General features: G+C 42.2%; 2 protein-coding genes across 3 annotated transcripts in view; both read right to left on the bottom strand.

The window, feature by feature from the left end:
• Window positions 1–1,203, bottom strand: part of LOC124114054 (ovomucoid-like) — a 3,798-nt gene extending 2,595 nt beyond the window's left edge. The window contains exons 1-2 of the mRNA XM_048395951.1: window positions 1,188–1,203; window positions 245–344 (exon numbers count right to left, since the gene is read on the bottom strand). Coding sequence (XP_048251908.1) covers window positions 245–344; window positions 1,188–1,203 — 116 coding nt within the window. The remainder of the gene's footprint in view (window positions 1–244; window positions 345–1,187) is intronic.
• A 5,588-nt stretch (window positions 1,204–6,791) lies between these two features.
• On the bottom strand, window positions 6,792–13,207 carry LOC124114065 (proprotein convertase subtilisin/kexin type 5-like). Of its 2 annotated transcripts, none has more exons than XM_046474605.2 (3): window positions 12,846–13,207; window positions 9,125–11,181; window positions 6,792–7,347 (listed from the first exon to the last, which is right to left on the bottom strand). In XM_046474605.2, the coding sequence occupies exons 2-3, from the start codon at window positions 11,138–11,140 to the stop codon at window positions 7,267–7,269; spliced, it is 2,097 nt and encodes a 698-aa protein (XP_046330561.2). In that variant the 5' UTR covers window positions 11,141–11,181; window positions 12,846–13,207; the 3' UTR covers window positions 6,792–7,266. The 2 variants fall into 2 exon arrangements, with proteins under 2 accessions (XP_046330561.2, XP_048251976.1); XM_048396019.1 differs by lacking the exon at window positions 12,846–13,207 and adding an exon at window positions 11,710–11,771.
• Between the last annotated feature and the right edge of the window lie 6,793 nt (window positions 13,208–20,000).

The raw sequence follows: 20,000 nt of genomic DNA, 5'->3' as shown, positions 1-20,000 counted from the left end.
GCTTCGAGACACATTATAAACACAACATCCAGTGAAACATAATATTGTTTTGCAAATTTTGTTTTGTAAACCCTTAAACGTTTTCCCCCAATATTTGCTTGAACAAATCATTCGTTTTTAAAAACGGGTTTTTGGTCACAAAATGTTTCACGGTACCTTTAGCACAAACAGTTCTCAGTAACATAGCCTTGAATGTTAAATCAATGTTATAATATATTTTAAAAGTATTATATCACCCACTCACTCATTTCTGTAGGTGTTTCCGTCACTGCCGCATTTCGGATGGTATCCGAAAAACAAACAGTTTGAGTTACAGCCGATTCCAAATAAGAGGCTGCAACAACCTACAATATGAAAAGAAAATGTAAAACCACAATGAGTAATGCTGTGTTTAACGGCACTTCCAGGGGCACCCCAGACAATTCATTGTGTCCTCGTGTCTTCACGCAAACCCACGCAGGTTACATCCCATTAGTAAGACATCCCATTAGTGAGACACCCATTGTAAGACATCCCATTTGTGAGACACCCATTGTAAGACAGTGGAGTAGGTGGGATTAATTAAACAAACACAGCCAGTCTACCCACTCAACAGTGGTCACAGCCCATGATTAGCGGATTAATTAATAAGAGTTGGCCAGTAATTCTGTTTGAATATTCTCAGGAAATAAATGAGTTAGGAGCTGGTAGGGGCTTACTCAAAAAGTTGTTGTTTAAGGTGTCTCACAACTGGGCTGTCTTACTAATGGGGGGAGACCTTCAAGCACAGGTACGTGTAACATATCGGAGTAAAATATCTGATTTTAATGAGGTTGACTGCATCGCGTCTAACCACGACGGGACGCAAGACTTTAAACGACTGTAACGATGTACCCTGCCTGGCGCTCAGCACTGATGGGAAAAAAACAAGGACTGCACGACGTGGTGTCGGAATCATGTGTCTGAGTGTGGTGTCCAATTTAAAACCGCGGCATGTTATCTCAGTGGTCTAGCATTATTAAACCCACATCAGTCAAAGTTAGCACAAAAAGCCACACACACGTGAAGGCACGTCGCCATGTTAGCGCAATAAGCTTTGAACCATTGACATCAATACTTCGAGTTCTACTACACATTATGAGAACACAAGTGGGCTTCACCAATGTAGGGAATCGAACCTAGGGCATCTGCGTAACAAGTTGACTCACTAACCACGGCCCCCATTGGTGTTTAATGTTAATAGTGAATAGTGATTGTGAACATGGATATTTGATGGTATGCTGATGGAAAGTAAGTTGATTTTCATCAGCAACACTGAGTGAGATGTGGGTATCTGGTGTGTCACTTCACTGTGAGTGAGTGAGTTGGGTTTAACGCCGCTTTTAACAGTATTCCAGTTATATCACGGCGTGTCAGCTTAATGTGGGAGGAAAGCTCGGAGTGATGCAGGTCTCGGACGTTTTCTGCTTCGGTGAAACCCACGAGCACGGGTATGGTGCTGACAAACCTAGAAACATAATCGGGGTGAACCGGGACTCGAACCCACAATCATAGGTTTCTGGTGTGCCCAAGGGACACAACTCTGCACAGCGAATCGCGGCGCCTTTGACGACTGGGCCACCCGTGACCCCCCACTGTTGAACAACCTCCGGACATCTTCGGACACACAAGGATAGGTATTTCTATTTCTTACCACGAAAGGGAACGGGTGGCGCTGTTGACCGAGGCGCCTCAAAGCACTTTGTAGAGTTAAGCCCCTATGGCCTGCTGGAGCTATTATCGTGGGTTCGAATCCCACATTCGACCTGATTGTGTTTCTATTTTTGTCGCCACCATACCCGTGCTCGTGGGTTTCATCAAAGTAGCAAACGTGTGAAACAGGAATCATATTGAGCGTTCCTCCCATCAAGCTGACACGCCGTGGTATGACTGGAATACTGTTCGAAGCGGCTTTAAACCAAACACACCGTTGCCATGATTACATCAACAACCTTACCAAATATGGACGTATTTACACTGCTGGCCAACATAGATATAAGTTATATGACAATGTCTTTTGCTCTTACAAATAATATGTACAAATGCCTTACTTGATAATACGCAAATCAACAGTATCGAGATTCGCAACATCGTAGGGCTATACCCGTGCACTGAGGGAACACGACAGAACCACTGGTTACAATCACTTATATAGGAGTGGCCAGGCCATGTGCGGTTCGCGTATATTTACACGAAGCATGTGCGTGATATCTTGTAGAGGTGATTCGATATTCTATTTCTTAGTCTCAGAATTGTCAAAGGCGCCCAGAGAAAAGAAACTGAGTTAAAGGCAAAATTATGTTTTAGGTGTTTTTTTCTGTATCATGTCATATTTTTTTAGTTCCCAGCAAGCATCAAATAATCGAGTCTGGACCAGACAATCCAGTGATTGATATCATGAGGATCGATCCACGGAATTGGAATACGATGACATGCATAAACCTTGTCAGCGAGCCTAACCACGCGATCCCCAAAGTCGCCTTTTACGGCAAGCATTGGTTGCTGAAGACGATAACACCTATGTAACATTTGGGCAGAGGACATTTTGGCAAGAGGTAGGCATCCACATGGGTTCCAATAGTGCTCTCCTCCTTGCTGGTCTGACTTTATTATGCTCGGATTGCAAAATCAAAACCCGGCAATTTGGCTGAGATGTTTAATATATCGTTCAATGACTGTCCAAAAGTCAATTCCCTTCCACTGATTTACCAACCTGATCTAGAAATAGAGGATGCCAGCGAAACCGCCCCATCTGCTGATAGTGTCTGATGCAATTCGCATTTTTAACTTGTACCATATGTTCAATTGTTTTTTTCATGTGAACAATTGACTTGCCATTGCATGGGTTTGTGACGGGTGCCACCGTTTGGGCCGAACACTCTCACATTTTCGCATACACCTGGTATCATTAGTATTTCATAGTGATTCATAACATGATAAATATGGTATAGTTGGAATCGCACAATAGATTTCCTATGATTATGGAAAATATTTTGTTATTTATTATTCATTTAACGAAATTATATGCTAAGCGGCCTTAAACCCAACACTCTCACTCACGTATTGGTGCAGCTGATGCTGAATCAGAAAGATGTTGGTCTGTCATATATTATGCACAAACGCGCACACACGCACACACGCACACACGTACACAAGCAACCATACACACAAACTCAAACACGAACACGCATACATTAACACGAGCTCACTAACACACAATTCGTAGACTTTGTGTATAAGTATTTACATTCAAAAATATATAAATACTATATGTGGAAAATCCAAAAATATGTTTTTAGAAATAGGGTAAATAACTAACTGTGATGAATTAGCTCTTAACCATTTTCAAGCAATATCACGGTGGGGGACACCAGAAATATGCTTCACAAATTACACCCATTTGGAAAATCGAACCCAGGCCTTGGAGTGACGAGCTAATGCTTTTAACCACAAGCCTACCACAGCCTAAAATATACTGACAGTCTTTCAAGAAAACATTCATAACTTTATAAATAAATATATAAAATACTGAGTCAAATTATAAACTTCACATTTTTTAAAGTAATCCCATATATGATATACAACGGACAAATGTATCAGAGAAGGTAATTATTAATCATTAATGTCCATTAATCATTAATTAACGGTGGTAACCATAATTTGTTCCAAGCACCTACGGTATTCGGTAATAGTCCCAAGCACGAGAATCTGATGGCACACAAGTTCAGTAGCGTGTATGGCCACCATGTGCGTTGACAACTGCCACACACCGCCTCCGCACGGACCTTGTGATGCTTGTAAACACATGATTCGGAAGACGACGCCATTGTTGCTGCCAAATGGTGCCAAGATCTTGCAAATTCTGTAGTTGGTTCTGGAGAGTGCGCAGACTTCTGCCAAGAGCATCCCAGACGTGTTCGATGGCATTGGGGTCGAGAGACCTTGACGGCCAGTCCATGACGTTGACTCCCGCATTCTGAAGGTAATTCCTTGTCAAAATTGCTGTGTGGGGTCTGGCATTGTCGTGTTGGAAGATCAAACCGGGTCCATGTGCTGCCATAAAAGGCAGAAGTTCTGGTGCCAGTACCTGGTCGCGGTAAGCAGCAGCGTTGAAGTTGCCACGGATGACAAGAAGCCTGGAACGTGCATTGCCACAGAAAGCACCCCACACCATGACACTTCCGCTTCGAAATCTGTCAACTTCCTGGACACAACACTGGGCGTAACGTCCACGACGGCGCCTCCACACCCTCGCCCTACCATCAGCTAATCGAAGATTAAATCGGGATTCATCACTGAAGACGACTTGATTCCAATTCCTCTGAGTCCATCGTAAGTGTCGCTGTGCCCACAATTGACGTTGACGTCTGTGCAATTGAGTCAGAATCGGCCCGCAGTATGGCCGTCGTGCTAAAAGGTGAGCAGTTCTCAGACGGTTTCGAACAGTTTGCGCACTCAGTCTACACCTAAACAGTTCATTTCTGGTTGATGACGTAACGTAAGGTGACGTAAGACAATCTGACGATCCTCTGCATGTGACGTCACACGTGGTCGACCTGGCCGAGGGCGATCAGCGGTGGTACCCGTTTGCTGTAGACGCGTCTGTAAATCATAAACAGTCCGTCGACTACAACCCATCGTCCTTGCGACTTCAGCTACGGACGTTCCCGTCAGCAACATGCCGATGGCACGTTCACGTTGCACATTTGAAAGGCGTGGCATGACAAATGGCCGTAAAGACTTTTGTTTTCTTGTGTTTTTCTTTTTTTTTGTTAATGACTGCTGACAAGTATGGCTGAAAACACGTGCGGTATTATGGCCACGTGACCAGTTGCACATGAAAAAACACTTTTGCCACTATAGTGATGTGCACATGATTTTGATCGATTCACCTGCACAAAAACGGGTGTTATCTGAAGACAATACGTGGCCATTACTGTTTAAATACACAATAAGGGCCCACAATGATAACTGGTCAAAATGTTAAAATTTTAGGATTGTAAAGTTTTTAATTTGGTTCAGTATATATATGTAAATCGTCAACGCCAGATAATAACCAGTCTCGATTATCTGTCTAAACAGATCACTGGGTGTAATAGTCAAAATAACGGCGAAAAGTATATGAATAGGTCAGTGATGGCAGCAGGTGTTCACGACACGCCGTAGACAGGAAGTGAAGGAACGTTCTCCTTATCAGTATCGTTTATGGTTGGAGAAGCATCATTACGGGGAGATCATGCTTGACAAGAGGGCGGGTTTGTTAAATAGACCGATCACCGTTAGGTCGACGACATTTAAGAGACAGATGTGTCATCCTCACAGTGAGTAGACAATTATTATTTTAGTTTCAAGATGATAAGGTCATATATGAAAAGAGTTGAGTCACCAGGTGTAAAACCTAAAGACCCAACTAATGGGACTGATCTTACTATCTTGCTGCTTGTAGTCATTAGTGCTACCGTTAGGGCAGGATATGCTTACCCTTTAAGCGAACACCTAGTGTCTTCATTGATTTTCAGTGGTCCTTTCACATAGTTATCACAGATATTTTGTCCTTAAGGCCAAACTGAATCTGCTTCGGTGGATAATCAAGACTAGTTATTCTCTTGCATTGACCATTATATAATATCATGTATTATGAGACGTCAGTATATGGTGAACCGCCTCCGTGGTCTAATGGTAGAGCGTCCGCCCGGAGAGCGGAAGGTCCGGGGTTCGATCCCAAGCCGCATCATACCAAAAGACCAAAAGATGGTACTTGTTGTTACCCTGTCTGTCGCTCGGCATTAAGGGGCTAAAACAAGGTCTGGTCGGCTCGGAGTCAGTATATTGTGTCTGAGTGGGGTATTCATGTTAAACTGCGGCATGGTATCTCAGTGAGCTAGCACTATAAATCGGCATCAGTCCGGACTATTACAAGCAGCCACACACACACACACACACACACACACAAATACACGTGCATGCACGTCGCTTTATAAGTGCAATAATCTTGGAGGCGACGTTAAACCCCATTTCACCTCACCTCAGGATATGGTGCCATGCTTCTTTTATATATGCGATCGCTGCCGTCGTCTAGTGGATAGAGTGTCTCCCCTGAGAGTGGAAGGTCGGGTTTGATCCCCGGTCGCGCCATACCAAAATATGGTAAAGTATGTTAGTTGTTGTAGCCCTGCCTGGCGTTCACCATTTATAGGTAAAACAAGGTCTGTTCGGCTCGGAGTCAGTATGTCATGTCCAGTTCATTAGAATGTCCCCAACTCTCTCGTGAGAAATGCCTTCTGTTTTGGCAATGTAACGTGTAGTGAATCGTTGACTATGCATAATCATATCATGTATTTTATCAACAATTTGCTTAGTGGTGAAGGTATTCTCGATCTTTGGTCGTCGTCGAGGGTCTGTCTACCCCTCTTGGACTCCACTGTCCACCTCCTTTCATCCCCTAAAATTGACACCATGTCCACATGTTTGGCTGAAGGAGTTCGCCCTTTCATAAGAAATAGACAACAGCGCGGTGGCCAAATTGGTCCATTCTCATCAAAAGAGAATACCTGGTCACTTTGCCTGCACACATATTCTGCCTGGTTGTGTATTGGGTAAGCATGGAATGTTTTGTACTTAATACATGTACATTTGAAGGGTGTACTAAACAGTCTTTGTAGTTTGTAGGCTCACAACTTTTCAGCCACCCCTCGTATATGGGCGTAAAACCTCATTCACGTATTACACCAGACAACGTCAAGCTTGTTCAATAACCACACACAATATTAACATTGGATTTTGACAAAAACAACTCTTTATGATGTGAAACTTTCGAAAGTGGGAATACATGATAAACAAAGTTGTTCTGCTTGTTAAACAAGAGGACCACCTCCGTGGTCTAGTGGGTAAAGTGTCTGCCCGGAGAGCTGAATGTGGTTCCATCCCCGGCCGCGTAATACCAAAATACGAAAAGAGATGGTACCTGGCGTTTCCCTGCCTGGCGTTAGGAATTCAGGGGATAAATCAAGGCCTGGCAGGTTTGGAGCCAGTACAATGTATGGGATATCCATATTTAATTGCGGCTTGGTATCTCAGTGGGCTAGCACCATATAAACCGGAGTAATACAAACAGACACAGCTACCTTGCATGTCATAATAGAAGTACCATAATCTTGAACGCGCCGGTAAAGCCTATTCCACTTCATCTCTTAAACAAGAAACTTCAGCATTTTACAAATAGATGAAATGATTTTCAAATGCATCTTGTCAACAGGAACTGTCTCCAACGGGCGCCTCAATCAACTGTAGGTCGTCGTCGACGTGCTCTATAATGAGTCTTCTATCATCCTGAAAACGTAAGAAGCGTTGACATTAATCTAACAAATCAGGGGCAAGTGCAGCCTTCTTTTCGAACCCTAAGCAATTTTATGCCGACTTCTCATTTACCAGAAAAATAGATATCAAAACCCTTTGCATAACTTTGGATACTTGATACTAATTGGTCAACCGTAATGAGTGAATGAGTCGTGTTCACCTTCAGTAATTCGGTTATATAACGGCCTGCAACCATACCACGGGAGGGAAGTCGAGAAGTTTTAACGCCAGTCCTATACGTTTACCTTATTGGAGAAACCAACGAGATTGGGTATTGACAGATCATGACAAACAGGAGAAACTCGGGGATTATAACACGCTCAGTGGATTCTGGCACGACTAAGGGACGCAACTCTATACAGCGAATTGCAGCCTAACAGGCCATGAGCACTGGTATACTGCTGACAGACTAAAGCACATTATATGGCGATCCCCTTGGACATAACTGATTCTGGTCAACCCGGTATCTACTCGTAGAAAAGCATTTTGGAAAATCCGATGAGATCCTACATAAGACAGGTGCAGATTTATACTGAAACTGAATTATGATGATTATGGACAATACAGCTTCTTGGATAGCTTGGTGCCAATGTAATGTACATCTAAAAGAACCAGACATTTTACAAAGGCGATTATGATTTTACTTCGTCTTTTGGCAATATTCATTCAATGTCATGACGGAGGCCACCAGACATGGATTTCACACATTGTACCACACTGAACCGGGTCTTTGGTTAACACTCGAGCCCTTATTCCACCATAATCTATGCAAAGAATCAGTAGTCAATAGGCAGAGCTTGAAATACAAAGTGAAATTTCAATTTGAGAAAGGGAATGGTGAGGGTCCTACGGAGTTCATGTTTATCCCAGCGAAACATCCTCACACTTCAAATATGTACTGGGAAGATAACGTTTGGTAACACATGTTTCCCTTATGACAATAGTGAGTGAGTTGTGCTTAACGCCGCTTTTAACAGTATTCCAGTCATATCACTGTGCGTCAGCTTAATGAGGGAGGAAAGCCCGAAGTTATGTAGGTCTCAGACGTTAATCACTTCGGTGAAACCCACGAGCACGGGTATGGTGTTGACAAACCTAGAAACATAATCGGGGTGAACCGGGATTCGAACCCACAATCATAGGTTTCTGGCGTGCCCAAGGGACGCAACTCTGCACAGCGAATTGCGGCGCCTCAGACGACTGGGCCACTCCGATTGGGTTTCGAGGTTTGATGGTTTAGATTTTCGTTTCTTTTGGTTTCAATTTGGTCGCCGACAAGTATATACAACAGGGGGCCTACTAGTTTTCTATTTCGGAATCGCCATGGCAATTATATCATTAGAGGGAGTGGGTGAGTGGATTTGGGTTAATGCTGCTTTGAACAATATTAGTTATATTACGACGTGTCTGTTTGCTGTGGGAGGAAAGGGACGCAGGTTTAAGTCGTTTGCCATTTGGTGAAACCCACGAACATTGGTATGGTGCTGACAAACCTTGAACCATAATCGTAACGAACTGGCGTTCGATCCCACCACAATAGGCTCTGGCGTACCCAAGGGACACAACTCAGCAAATTACGGCGCCTTAGACGACTGGGTCACCCGTGTCCCCTTAAGTGATTAGAACGCAAAATGATTCCGTTATCCTCGCTACAGTGAAACCCTGTTAGTCCAGACCCGTGAGTCACAACGGTACCACCCAAATTAACGGGGTTTCATGCTGTTCCTTACACTGACATAGCTGTACGTACCTGTGCGTATGATCGTCTCTTTGTGACTGTTTTCCGGACAAAACATAAAATGACCACAACAATCACCAGAACTACCAGAATTGGCATAGCAATGGAGAGGGCCTCAAGACTTGCTAAGTGGGTTCTCTGTTTGCGCGATACTAGAAAGGTGGTTGATGTGGAGTCTTGACTTCTCCTTGATGGTTCTGATGTCGACTTATGATCCTTCCGTGGCGGTCCTGAGGTTGAGCCACGATATATCCTTGATGGTTCTGATGTGGAGCCACGGTCAATCATTGATGGTTCTGATGTGGAGCTGTGATTTGTCCTTGGTGGTTCTGATGTGGAGCCACGATCAGTCATTGATGGTTCTGATGTGGAGCTATGATTTGTCCTTGGTGGTTCTGATGTGGAGCCACGATCAGTCACTGATGGTTCTGATGTGAAGGTAGGGCCTGTCCTTGGCTGCTCTGATGGGGATACTGCCTGGGCATGCGTACAGTTGCCGATTACTTCATTTTGCGGACAAACAGAGTGACATGTCTTGTTCCAAACAAAGGCTGCATGTGAAGGACAGATGCTGAGGCATGACCTGTTGTAGATTACAAATCCCAGTGTCCTGCAGGAGGAGTGCTTTATACATATAGATTTATTCAACATGAGTGTATCGGAGGGGCAGCGGGAGACACATTTACCTGTGTTATTGTACGGAACGGAAACTGGACAAGTTGGTCTACATGTTCCATTGTTAATCACCCATCCTTTATCTCTACACTTCGTCATAGGGACACATATTGAGTTGAAAGTCACCCATCCTGAATTTGTACAGTTGTCTGCAGGTACACATGTTGAGTTGAAAATCACCCATCCTGAATTTATACAGTTGTCTGCAGGGACACATGTTGAGTTGAAAGTCACCCATCCTGAAGTTGTACAGTTGTCTACAGGTACGCATGTTGAGTTGAAAGTCACCCATCCTGAATTTGTACAGTTGTCTGCAGGGACACATGTTGAGTTGAAAGTCACCCATCCTGAATTTGTACAGTTGTCTGCAGGTACGCATGTTGAGTTGAAAGTCACCCATCCTGAATTTGTACAGTTGTCTGCAGGTACGCATGTTGAGTTTAAAGTCACCCATCCTGAATTTGTACAGTTGTCTGCAGGGACACATGTTGAGTTGAAAATCACCCATCCTGAATTTGTACAGTTGTCTACAGGAATACAGGTTGAGTTAAAAACCACCCATCTTAAACGTATGCATTGGTTCAAAGAAACACACGCTGTTCCATTAACAAGGGCATCTTGAGAACACAATTCTGTGCATGTTCCATTGTTGTGATAGGGAACATTTACCGGACACTGGAAAACACATGTGCCATTAGAAATGAACTTATGTGACGCGAGACATACTTCAGGAGATATACACAAGGAATGATCGACAACATACTGCAATGGGCATGTCTCAACGCAAAAACCATCTTTATGAAAGTAAGTTTCATCAGGGCATTTACCAACACAGGTGTCGTTGTATATCACAGACGGCTTCTCAAGGCATTGGTCTGGTGTTATACACCGAGAGTTGGAGTCCAGGATGGTAATACCTGGACAGGATGGGTGACAAGTCACCCCACTGATGTACGGAGCCTCGGGAGGACAGGACTGTAAACACTTCTGGTTGTATAAAACTCCCGAATATTCTGAATCACAGTGTTCCTGAAAGATGCAGGTTGTTCCATTGATGTACGTATCTTTCGGGCACCTGACGTAGCACCAGTTCAGGTCTCGGTAGTGGAACAACCCTTCTGCGCATGTCTTGACACAGGTTCCGTTGTAGAGGACCCAGTTTGAATCTAAACACTCGTGTTTCCCTATACATTGTGTTCCATTCGCATAAGTAGGTTGTGGACAAGTGGCGTAGCAAGTGTTCTCCCTGTCGCAGTAGGGTTCGGCCTCGGCACACTCACAGGAGAATGTAAGACTTTGTACCTTTACAAGTAGAGAGAGGCTCGCCACAAGGAGGAGGACTGTTTGGGTCATGGTGCGTGTGGCTGGTGTAGTGTATATTCGTCCGATTTCATCTGGAATATGAACAAAGCCGTTATGGTGAATTAGTTGAAAGGAAAGTTCATAGCATGTGTGATTGATACTAGCGATGTTGATGTGTTACAGTTGTGTCGAATTACGATTTGGTTGGTTAGTGTCAAACAGTGTATGTTTGCCCTTGAGAAACTACATGTCTCTACATACCCAAACAAACGAAAGAAACACAGAAACACAACAAACAAACAAATAAACAAAACAATACAAAAAGCAGCCAACAATACACACAAAATACCAACACAACAATAAAAATGATGTAAATTCTAACAGAATTTCAGACTGTAAGTCGAGACATAAAAAGTTAAATAGATGAGCAGTAGGATATGGGTAAATAAATAAATTGATAAAACTAAAATAAAGGAATAATCATGGTCAATAACGGAAAAGGAAACAACAACAATAATAATAATAATAATAATTATTATTATTATTATAAATAATAAAAATAATAATCATAACAACAACAACAACAACAATAATAATAATAATTTGACCGGTATGCTCACCATAAACGTCCTAAATATGTTGGAAAGGAATTTCCAAATACTTATCCCAAGCCGAAATTAAATAAAATGTTTACTACATACAGATACAGCGTAAACCTATACTCAGATTATGAGAGTCGGAAACAGCAACAGCTGTATTGTGTTGATGTTATAGGGCCCTATAAATAATATTGATTTTGCAGATCGATACATATTTCAATAACAATTTACGTTGAGCAAACAGTAATCGATTACAGTAATGTGTAATTCAATCATGAACAGACCACAAAGTAGACCGATATATATTTGATCACTTGTCGAAGCTCACGTTAGTTCTAACAAACAAATAAAGTTAATACGTTTGTTCTCTTGTTGATTACCCTGTGTATATAAATAACCATGACTCACCATACCAAATACAGAACCATGACTCACTGTCGCCGTTCCTATGACTCTTCTCTTTGACTTAAATTTGTCTAGCATGTGATGGTACTATTGTAGCGCATTTATCTACAAGGCTTATCATAACACAATGGAGGTATAATACATTAAAAAAACAAGGAGGTTTTTGATATTCTAGAAAATGAAATAATATGACTGAAACAGCATGGGTATCCTACAAATTGCTTCATGGATATATATTATGAATATCAAGCACATTTCAGGTCATGTGCTACATTACATCCGTTGACCCCTTTTTCACAACACCTCCTCGTGTGTAACACAGATAACTATGTACCTAGTATTCGAGTTTTAACACTAAATGTGGCGTACAGAAGCCGTATGATACAAGGAAAAGTATGACATAGATCACGGTTATATCCCAGTAACACTTAGTTTTGAGAGTTCCCATTTTAAGGCCAATATATTTCATACGGACATCGTTAACAGCGTCCGGTTTAACGAGTGCCTGTACAAAGCAGTACAGCTTATACTGAACTTGACGTATTTCTCTCTTCTCCGAGAGGCTGTTATCACAGTGTCCAGAATACCATGGATTCCCATCATAGATGCAGCATACAGCGACAAACCCTTGACCTCATATTGATGTAATTTTATAATATTTTTATGAGATAACTATTCAAAATAGTTCCATTACTCCAACATTCGTTATGAATGCATGGAAATAGATAACAAAAATAAGTCGTATTTCTTACCATAATTTGATGTTTCTCGGCCTCGTGTGTAAGTCTGTGTGTATTTGGCGGTCGTGGGACTGACAGCACTTTTTATAGGCTATAAAAGGCTACATTCCCTCACACGTACCTATAAGTCAAACACTGAATGCGCAGAGAATGGGACAGCGGGTAAGTCGATAGTGTCCGACACGAAGGCTATTATTAAACTTGAATGTACTGAAGCGGCACAATAGAAGTTGTGAAGTTCATTCCACACGGATGTCCTATGAGCTTGCGTCACTTACAGAGCTGGTAAGATAGATACGCGATAAATCACAAAGAACAATGAAGAACGAAGCGTGGTATATTTTACGATAAAACGTTGCTCTGTCATGACGTCATTTCTGGAGATTCGAATATGCGCTCACAACTTGATGACGTCATATATTGGATGACGTTATTTTTGAGAGGGAAGTATCTGGTAAGTTGTTTCCTACAGATGTAGCTGGGATACGCAGATAAACGCAGTGACCGAATGATCGCATCCAAAAGTCGGAGAGATATAACAATCGGTATAAGGAGAAAAGGCAGAGAGAATCGACGTGAGGAATGTGACAATATGCGAAGAAATATCAAACTAACCCACCCGTTCGTAAAATGCACTTGTCCGAAGTCGGACTCTATTCAGGGAGTCATCTTTATTAAAATTTAGGTAAATATTTTTAAAGCTTGTGCATTTTATCATCATCCTTAAAGAGGCTGTACATAATGTTGATATCTCATATAAAAATAATGAACGACCCTTGGTCGTTGTTTATCGTAAATTAGAACACTGCAGGGAGAATAAATCACTCGGGGCTGCGCCGCGCATGGCTTATTCTCCCTGTAGTGTCTTATTGTACTATAAACAATTCCCAAGTGTCGTTTATTTCTTCAATAACCCTAAAGGATAAGCAACATTTCGACCTCACACTCGTATCAGCACGCACAAACACAGTAGGGTCGGTTGTCATGGGAGATATACAACTACGGTGTTTGAATAATTATTGGTTGGTGTTGTCACAGCACAACATATCAACAGTGTGAGTTCAAAACAAATAATATACAATGAAATAAAATAGTCACGGGTTAACTTTCATTCGCAATGGTATGATTTCGCCATTGCATGGTATTAGCATGGGTAAAATTGTAAACTTTAAGAGTGAAACTTCACAAGAACTGAAATGTTTCTTTTGCGAATGCTGGCCTGACTGAAACACAAATCACCTCGCGACCGGAATACCTTCTGTGTTTCAAAATGCAGCGATTTAATGATTGAAAATACTATTTATATACCCAATACACTTGAAATGGTTCGTGATATGAGAATAGCTCCTCAAGTTTATTGGAGGCCGTGGGCACGGGTGGCCGTGTCGTCTAAGGCGCCGCGATTCGCCGTGAAGAGTTGCGTTTCTTGGGCACGCCAGAAACCTATGATTGCTGGTTCGAGTCCCGGTTTACCCCGATTATGTTTCTAGGTTTGTCAGCACCATACCCGTGCTCGTGGGTTTCACCGAAGTGGTAAACGTCTTAGACCTGCATCACTTCGGGCTTTCCTCCCACATTCAGCTGACACGCCGTGATATAACTGGAATACTGTTAAAGGCGGCGTTAAATCCACTCACTCACTCACTCAATCACTATTGTAGGCCTATAATCCACCTAACAGTAACAACGCACATCATGTACCTGGACACTGCGAGCATACAGGAAGATCATAATGAAAATATACTGCAATGAACATCAATGTATACGCTCATGCAGGCTATGGAATAACATGTGTAAGTTGTGAACCCTGATTTATTCACTCCCTGTTTTGGAGACGAAGAAGGGTTATGTTAACATACAGAGAATTAGCATATTTCAACATACTGTGAAGGAGCATTATTTTAATGCACAGCGGTGTCGTGTTATTTCTACCAACATCGAAGTAGCGTTATTTTAACATGCAGAGAATTAGCATATTTCAGCATACTGCGAAGTAGCGTTATTTCACCAATTAGAGAATTACCACATTTCAATATACTGCGAAGTAGCATTTAACATACAGAGAATTAGCATATTTCAACATACTGCAAAGTAGCCTTATTTCAACATACAGAGAATTAGCATATTTCAACGTATATACTTTGGAGTAGCGTTATGTTAACATACAGCTAATTACCATATTTCAACATACTGCGAAGTAGCGTTATTTCAACATACAAAGAATTAGCATATTTCAACATACAGCGTAGTAGCGTTATTTCCCCATTAAGATAATAACCACATTTCAGCATACAGCGAAGTAGCCTTATTTTAACACACAGCGATGTGTTATTTCTACCAACATCGAAGTAGCGTTATGTTAACATACAGCTAATAACCACATTTCAGCATACAGCGAAGTAGCCTTATTTTAACACACAGCGATGTGTTATTTCTACCAACATCGAAGTAGCGTTATGTTAACATACAGCTAATTACCATATTTCAACATACTGCGAAGTAGCGTTATGTTAACATACAGAGAATTAGCATATTTCAACATACAGCGTAGTAGCGTTATTTCCCCATTAAGATAATAACCACATTTCAGCATACAGCGAAGTAGCCTTATTTTAACACACAGCGATGTGTTATTTCTACCAACATCGAAGTAGCGTTATGTTAACATACAGCTAATAACCACATTTCAGCATACAGCGAAGTAGCCTTATTTTAACACACAGCGATGTGTTATTTCTACCAACATCGAAGTAGCGTTATGTTAACATACAGCTAATTACCATATTTCAACATACTGCGAAGTAGCGTTATGTTAACATACAGAGAATTAGCATATTTCAACATACAGCGTAGTAGCGTTATTTCCCCATTAAGATAATAACCACATTTCAGCATACAGCGAAGTAGCCTTATTTTAACACACAGCGATGTATTATTTCTACCAACATCGAAGTAGCGTTATGTTAACATACAGCTAATAACCACATTTCAGCATACAGCGAAGTAGCCTTATTTTAACACACAGCGATGTGTTATTTCTACCAACATCGAAGTAGCGTTATGTTAACATACAGAGAATTAGCATATTTCAACATACTGCAAAGTAGCGTTATTTCAACACACAGCGATGTTGCTGTTATTTCAGTGAAATAGGGGAAGCTACTAGTATGCAAACGGTGAAATTGCGTGGTCTGAGAAGCATTTCGCTGATCACGGGTTCGACTCCGCTAATCGTCAGTTTGTCGGCACCTAATATCGTGGGTTTCACCAAGGACCTCAACGTCACTAATACTTTCCTCCCACTCCAAGCAGACACGCCGTGATGTAACAAAAACCTATCCAAAGCGGCGAAAAATAATACTCACTCATTGTACATTTAGGTGACTGTAGAGTGTACCTGGGCGCCATCTCCAGATGAAAACAACAAACGGTTGTCACATTTTGTTGACTACGTACGACTTCATTCAAATAACTCCATATCAGGAGACCGCCACCTTGGTCTAGTGGTAGAGCGTCCGCCCGGAGAGCGGAAGGTCCGGGGTTCGATCATACCAAAAGACGTTAAAAGATGGTACTTGTTGTTACCCTGTCTGGCGCTCGGTATTAAGGGGCTAAAACAAGGACTGGTCGGCTCGGAGTCAGTATACTGTGTCTGAGTGGGGTATTCTTGTTAAACTGCGGCATGGTATCTCAGTGAGCTAGCACTATATATCGGCATCAGTCCGGACTAGTACAAGCAGCCACACACACACACACACACACACACACACACACACACACACGTGCATGCACGTCGCTATATAAGTGCAATAATCTTGGACGCGACGTTAAACCCCATTTCACCACACCTCACCATATCAGGCATTATCGATTACGTGTTTAGTAAACTGTGAAGATCAACTGTTCATGTGTAACGTTTGAGGTAGGCACGTGTGCAGTATTAACACAATGGGAACTCGACTACTTCCAGTGGTAGGCAGCAAGGGGAGACTGCTAATTTCATGTTATGAATACTGTATAACTGACTTATCTGTAACAAAACATCTGTATTAATTACGAGACGGGAAGATGGTGTTAATTCTTTGTTTGTTTGTTGTTTAACGCCGTACTCAGCAATATTCCAGCTGTATGACGGCGGTCTGTAAATAATCGAGTCTGGACCATCGTTGGGTCCCGAATTGCGAAATAGTTTGGTGTATTTTCGGAAAATTCTGCATCATCATGGTTGCAGTGATTGTGATCCACGCAATGGACATCCAGTGATTGACATAATGAGCATCGATCAACGCAAACGGGATTCGATGACATGCATCAACTACGACAAGCGAGCTTGACCACCCGATCCCGTTAGTCGCCTCTTACGACAAGCATAGTCGCCTTTTACGGCAAGCATGGGTTGCTTAAGACATATTCTACCCCGGATCTGCACGGGTAGATGTTAATCCTGGACCAAAGTGACTAACAGGGTGTTTTGTTTTCACTCCGTGCTTCAAGACATGTTTCTGTTTTCTTTAAAAGGTTGGGCCAGATAATTGGCAATGCAAAACACATTATATTTCGGAACATCCTTCAATTACACAATGTGTTTCTGTAATTAATGAGGGATTTTTTTCCAGTCACACAGAAATCTACGTCGGCTCACAGGTAGGTGTGTATTGACTGATTGAACTGTGGATGCATTGCAGTTGTTCATGCGATACATCGACGCCAACTGGTACATCAATAGTTGGCTTCCCACATGGAAATAGACCCCTTTTAGATGAGCTTTTTGATTTGGTTTGGTTGGTTGGTTGGTTGTTGTACGCCGAACTCTGCAATACTCCAGCTATATGACGGCGGTCTGTAAATATTCGAGTCAGGACCAAGCAATCCAGTGATTGCTATCGTGAGCATCGATTGACATGGTTCAACCAAGTCAGCGAGCTTGACCACCCGATCCCGTTAGTCGCCTCTTACGACAATCATAGTCGCATGGGTTGCTTAAGACCTGTTCTATCCCGGATCTTCACGGCTCAGTTCTTGTTGAAGAGAGAGAGAGAGAGAGAGAGAGAGAGAGAGAGAGAGAGAGAGGGAGAGAGAGAGAAAGAGAGAGAGAGAGAGAGAGAGAGAGAGAAAGAGAGAGAGAGAGAGAGAGAGAGAGAGAGAGAGAGAGAGAGTTGTGTGTTATTTGGTGTGTACGCGGTGTGGTGTGTGTATGTTTTTGTGTATGTGAGTTGTGTGTGGTTTGGTGTGTAGGGGGTCTGGTGTGTGTGTATGCGTGTGTTAGTGTGTGTGCGTGCGTGCGTGTGTGTATGTGTACACAGGTATCCAGCTTTTCCCACAAACAATCTAGGGAAACTAGTGTCTTGAGCGGTGAGTGGCGTTAAACCTATCTCGAGTCGAGAGAATATCTACTATAATTTTGTATTCGATTTTACGCTATTTGAACAGCATTTCACAGATATAAAAATGTATAAACTTAATGTGGGACCAAAATCCTGAGATTAGATGTTTACAAATCTGGGGAAATGGTGCTAACAAACTCAGGGCGTAATTTCTGGCATGCCTAAGGGACGCAACTCTTCACAGCGTGTTTCTGCGCCTCGGGCGATTGATCCACCCACGTCCACCTGTGAATTCTCGTGAAGAGAGCAATAGGATAAACTTAAGACTCTCCTCGTCTCTCTTCCCACGGGGTTTTCAACCCTCAGAGTCGTGAAGCTGAACCGCTTCATAAAGACACATGAACAAAATGTTTCTCAAGACCTGTTTTCAAAATGAGGAGGTAATACAAATTATAATCATATTTCTTATTTCGGTTTCCTAACCACCCCACCTTAATTTTCAGTTGAACTTTTAAATTATGGTTGAATTGAAGACAATTATACAAAGAAGTTACGATTTGCAAAATCAGAAATACGACGGAACCTGTTACATCCAAAAGTGAAATTTAGGAAATAAAGATGAACAAAGATGAAAAAAAATGGTGGATATTTTGGGTCGATAGGTGATCAGAAATAAGAAGACAAATAATATGGTCTGAAGGAAATTTAATACCAACCAGTTAAAATCCAGCTGATACGACAAGTCATGTTAGATGCGGTCGTCTTGGGCGGGACTCGTTCAACACGTGAGCTTGCCTTGCACGTGCAGGTGTGAGATACCGACTTGGTACAACGCTGTTATTATCGCCTTCGGAATGATCTTTTATTGGATTTTGTCACGGCGTGTCAGATTGATTATGAGAGGATAGCCCGAGGTGATGCAGGTCTTTACCACTTTTCGGAAACCCACGAACACAGGTATAGTGCTGACAAACATAGAAACATAACAAGGGAAATCGGGATTCGAACGCACCATAATAGGTTACTAACACGCGTAAGGGACGCAACTCTGCACAGCGAATTGCGGCGCCTGGGCCAGCTGTGCGCCCTGTCTGGTATAGAAGATAAATATGAGGACGGCGTGACAAAAACTAATTTGAAATCTTTATCCACCGAAACATATTCAAATCGCATGGTTATTGGATATTATCCCAGATCGCACTGGTTCATTTATCAATCTCAGCTCCCAGAGGAGTATGCTATCAAATCTGTTCGTATTTGCATACGCATCTCTTCCTACCGGATATGCAATAAATGGCCAATTATGGGGCACCATTCCAACAGCGTCAGTTGCCAGAGCCACCACGTGGTTTAGCCGCTCAAAAGTCCTTTGATCAGGCTTACAACATTCAAGGCCTCAGTAAACCCCCAAACGGCTTTTGGTAGACATTTGGAGAACGTTTCCAAATTTGAGGCATCAGTGACAAACGTGAAGTCTAATGTCATTCCTTATTTTGACTTGAACATTACGTTTCTGTGTTTTTCCCCCAGGTAAATATTTGACTTGCTTTTTCATGTGTTTGTGACGGGAGCAACCGGTGGGGCAGGATGCGCCCATGTTTTCGCAAACACTTGGATAGTGATTCATAAACACATGCTTATACAGTCGAAATCGAACAATGGACTCTGATTTGAGTGGAGATTTCTTATGAATATGGAAATGTATTTTGTTGCTTTTATTTTCAAACCGTGATTCAGTGTGGGAATGGGCCAAAACACAATATATTGGAGGAAAGCCCGTTGTGGTGCGGGTCTTATAGAAGTTTACCACTGAAATGAAACACAAGAGCACGGGCATGATTCT

Source organism: Haliotis rufescens, unplaced genomic scaffold, assembly GCF_023055435.1.
Source record: "Haliotis rufescens isolate VD_foot unplaced genomic scaffold, xgHalRufe1.0.p SCAF_15, whole genome shotgun sequence".
In the NCBI taxonomy this organism is placed as follows: Eukaryota; Metazoa; Mollusca; class Gastropoda; order Lepetellida; family Haliotidae; genus Haliotis; species Haliotis rufescens.
This window is presented reverse-complemented; position numbering and strand designations above follow the sequence as displayed.

Coding starts and splice junctions, on each gene's coding strand:
- LOC124114065 (XM_046474605.2), bottom strand. CDS start 11,140: ATGACCCAAACAGTCCTCCTCCTTGTGGCGAGCCTCTCTCTACTTGTA. Junction 7,348..9,124: donor AGAGACGATCATACGCACAG/GTACGTACAGCT, acceptor TTACGTTTTCAG/GATGATAGAAGACTCATTAT.